This window comes from Gastrolobium bilobum, unplaced genomic scaffold (assembly GCF_033153095.1).
Source record: "Gastrolobium bilobum isolate Gb01-03AN ecotype WA unplaced genomic scaffold, APGP_CSIRO_Gbil_v1 utg18130, whole genome shotgun sequence".
Classification (NCBI taxonomy): Eukaryota; Viridiplantae; Streptophyta; class Magnoliopsida; order Fabales; family Fabaceae; genus Gastrolobium; species Gastrolobium bilobum.
This window is the reverse complement of record NW_026897542.1, coordinates 84,098-88,585: the sequence shown is the minus strand read 5'-3', so window position 1 is coordinate 88,585 and position 4,488 is coordinate 84,098. Positions and strand designations below refer to the sequence as shown.

The 4,488-nt window shown below is 29.8% G+C and overlaps 1 protein-coding gene across 1 annotated transcript; it reads left to right on the top strand.

The window, feature by feature from the left end:
- The first annotated feature begins 829 nt into the window (after nt 1-829).
- LOC133307894 (VQ motif-containing protein 17-like) lies at nt 830-1,321 on the top strand. Its single transcript, XM_061508456.1, has one exon. The coding sequence runs from the start codon at nt 830-832 to the stop codon at nt 1,319-1,321; it is 492 nt and encodes a 163-aa protein (XP_061364440.1).
- Nucleotides 1,322-4,488: the final 3,167 nt, after the last annotated feature.

Here is a 4,488-nt window from a genome sequence, read left to right as displayed (position 1 = left end):
AATCACTTTTTGTACGAGGTGCCATGGCATGACACGTGACACAATAAGAATTGATCAAAACAGTAAATAGTTGAAAAAATACGAGTAAAAAAAAATATTGGTCAAATGTGGGTTTACGTATGAACACCTGACACGATACAATTTTTTGCATATCATGTTTTACCAACATAAATACAACACAAATTTAAATATGAGTGAATTCAAACACAAATTTTTGTGTTGTAATGATATTGTGGCAACGTATTGTGACAACCCTATCCACGTAGTTACTGGACCCTAACATTTGTTCGTGACCCACCTTAGAATTAAATGAATAGGTGCTTGAGAGTTGATAATTATAAAAAAATTAACTAAAAATTTATACGTACGTAGTTAATTTTTTTATATTAAAGATTTGCATCTACGTGGAATGCTAAAGTCATTTCAGGGAAGGTAATTAAGATAAAAATAAAGTGTCCACATCCATTTCCTCCCACAAGTAATGCATATACATATATATATAGCAACTAACATTTTTTTCATCTAAAATAATCAAAAGTGGGGAATCATGGGACCATTGAGTTTCAATTACTTTATTGACTCTCTCTCTTTGCATTTGTCAGACCAAGATTCATCTAATCCTTGCTCCCAACAGACAGCTTGATATTTTGTTTCCAAAACTTCCCTTTTTTATTTTGTTCTCTTGTCCTTTTATTCTGTGTCTGTGCCTTATGATCCTTATATATATATATATGTGTCCCCTTTCTTCTTTCTTTCTAGCTAACAACTACACAAATTAACTAGCCCCCTCTTTTTATTTTTTGTGCCTTTGTTCAAATTTTATTTTTCCATGGAAAACAAGCTAATGAAACATACTCATACATTCATATCCAATTCACACCCACCTTCCCTATCCATACACAAAGACTCCAAAACAATATCAAAAACCAAACCCAAGATTCGTATAATTCACATATTTGCACCCGAGATCATCAAGACCGATGTTGAGAACTTCAGGGAGCTTGTGCAAAAGTTAACTGGGAAACCAAGTGGAGAAAAATATTGCAAGAAGAAGCCAAGAGAGGAAGAATCAAGGAGCAATAGTAGTGGTAGTGGCATGTCTGAGAATCCCAGAATGATCACAAAGAAAATGGAGCTGAGAAATGGTGGGTTTTGGGGGTTGGATCAAACAAAAGAGAGAGTCAAAGAAGAAGAAGGAGTTTGTAGTGATGAAAGTTCTGGTGGGTACTTAGGAGGGTTCTCGGATTTGGATGGGTTTATTTCTGAGTTTGGTGAATTTCCATTGCTTCCCTTGGATGGCACTCACATGCAAGGGTTTTGAAGAACATCAACTTTTATGGGAGAGATATATCATATATATAGATGTATGCATAGATCTCTTAATTTCTTCATTTTGGAGGTTCATATATAGCTTTTGTATTTGATTATGAAATATTTTGGTTTTCTTGTGATATATAGAGTGGCGCTGACTTATGAATTTCATATCCATTTCCTTTTCCTAATTTTCTCTTAATTCTTAAATTTCACTTCTCTAGGAAAGACCTGAAGAATCAAAGACATTATGGGCACATTTTATTCTATTTTTGGAGGAAGAAGAATATTAGAGAGTGAGACAATGAATTTTTATTTTTTTTTAGAAATATCCTGATAATTCGATAAATTAGACTAATCCAAAGTTCACGATTACAGAATTAAGGTTTTAAATTTTTCTAAATAAAAATTGACACACCTAGTCGAACCTTCCACCTACACTAGTCGTGGTTGGGTTTGATTTTCGAGTTTTTTTCCATTGATTGGTGATATGTATTTTTACATTGAATCTTCATTGAGGATGGTGGTATTTATAGCTCTTACAACACGCGTGTTTTTTTTTTTTTTTTTTTTTTGATAACAACAACACGCGTGTTTTACCATAATCTAAACTTTTTATAAATTGCAAAAATTTATTGATGAGTGAAGTTGTAATTGCTTTTTATCAACTCTTTGTTCTTTAATTAAGGATCGGAGCAAGAGCTCAGGCCGTGAATGCCACCGGCGCATATACCAGACTTGATCCTCTTAGAGTTTAATATTGGACAGTGTTTGTTTCTCGTTCTTTTGACAGTGACAATTTTTTTTGTCTTTTCTACGAGACTCGCGTTCTCTCTCTCTCTTATTATTTGACACAACTAAAACAAGAACGTGCAAACACTAACATTTGGTATATATATACGGAGTTATATTTACAAACTTTTTTATTTACAAACTCTTACAAATTACGTTAAGTAGGACCGGTCCTACATTAATCACACAGTATACGACCGGTCCTACTTAGTGTAATTGCAAAAAAAATTTGTAAACGAATCCTGTCCCATATATATATATATGGAAAAACAAGTATAATGTTGTAGGACAATTTTCTTGTCATGTTATAGAGACAATAAGTGTGGGGTCCACCATGTTTAAAATAAAAAGAAAAGAAAAGAAAGTACAGCACAAATATCGATATACGTGTAGGAAACTTTGCATTTGTCATGCAACATGACAAATGCAAAACCCATATATATATATATATATATATATATATATATATGTATATATATATATATATATATAGGGTTCGCTTTTTCTGCAGTTACTGCAAATAACTTATCTGAAGTAAGCCCAATACGATGTCGTTTTGGGTGAAAAACATGGTATTTTTGTAATTTTAATTTTTTCAGGGTTATAATAGTCTTTATATTTATAATTTTTTAAGATTTCAATAAAAAAACGACGTCGTTTTGGAAATAAATGCAGATAACTTATCTGCAATAACTGCAGAAACATTTTCCCCATATATATATGTAGGAAAAAGGGTTTATCCTTTTAAATGACACAACTTATATCCTTTCACTTTTATAAAGAGGTGGGACCCACACCTTTATTTTTTTGTCAACTCTCTCTTTTATCTATCTTTTTCTCTCTTTTAAAATGACACAACTTTACATCCTTTAAAATGACATACATTTTTTCCACATATATATATATATATGGAGAATGTTATATTTACAAATTTTTTGTTTACAAACTACACTAAATATGACCGGTCATACACTCTTGATTGAAGTATGACCGGTCATACTTAGTGTAATTTATAATAAAAGTTTGTAAACGGATCCTTTCTCAATATATATATATATATATATATATATATATATATATATATATATATAGCATTAAATGCGGAGAATCATAATCATACAAATGATGAAAGCATTAAATATGAGAAAAGTATGTGTCATTTTAAATGATATAAAGTTGTATCATTTTAAGTGAGAGAAAGAGATAGATAAAGGAAGAGAGAGAGCGGACAAAAATAATAATAAAGGTGTGGGTCTCACCTCTTTGTGAGAATGAAATGATATAAGTTGTTTCATTTGAAAGGACAAACACTTTTTCATATATATATATATATATATATATATATATATATATATATATATATATATAGAGAGAGAGAGAGAGAGAGAGAGACAGACAGACAGACAGACAGACATACAGAAAGGATCCGTTTATAAATTTTTTTTACAAATTACACTAAGTATGACCGGTCATACACTCTTGATTGAAGTATGACCGGTCATGCTTAGTGTAGTTTGTAAACAAAAAGTTTGTAAATATGACCTTCCCCTAAATATAGAGTGTTATATTAACAAACTTTTTTTTTACAAATTCACAAATTATACTATATCTTATTGGTAAGACTTTACTCGAGAATGACTTACCGGTAATATCTCTTATATCGAAAATTATTTTCTCATTCAATATATAAAATAGTTTTCTCATATTATGAGGCATCAAAATCCGTACTATTCTTTTTTCTTTTTATAACAAGTTGTGAGTCTCACCAGTTATTGTATTTATGATATAAGAGATATTATGTCATGTGACATAAGAAAGAGAATATATAGATATATATATATATATGAGAAAATATTTATCATTTTAAATGACATAAAGTTATGTTATTTTAAGATAGAGATAGACACAAAATAAATTTTTTTATTTAAAATTTAAATTAAATAAAAAACCAACCACTTTCTCTCCCATGATTTCCATTTCTTGTTTCTATCTCTCTCTTAAAATAACATAACTTATGTCATTTAAAATGACAAACATCATGTTATCAAAAAAAATAAAAAAATGACAAACATCAAACCCTTTATATATATATGGGAAATATTTTTCTTATGTTGTAGGAAAATAATTACCTCATGTTGTAGAAAAAAAATTACAAGTGAGACCCACAAGTAAGAGGAGAGAGAAAAAAGAATGATGAGACCCAACCTTTTTTTGTGTATGTAGGAAAATTGTTTATCTCATGTAAAATGAGATAAGTATAACCTTATATATATAATGCTTTCCTTGCAAGAATAAAACAAGAACGTGCAAAGGAATACATGTTGGTATGCGGTTTATTTTTATACATTTTTCTTATTTTATTGTCTAACACAATAATGAAGAGAA

Coding starts and splice junctions, on each gene's coding strand:
- LOC133307894 (XM_061508456.1), top strand. CDS start 830: ATGGAAAACAAGCTAATGAAACATACTCATACATTCATATCCAATTCA.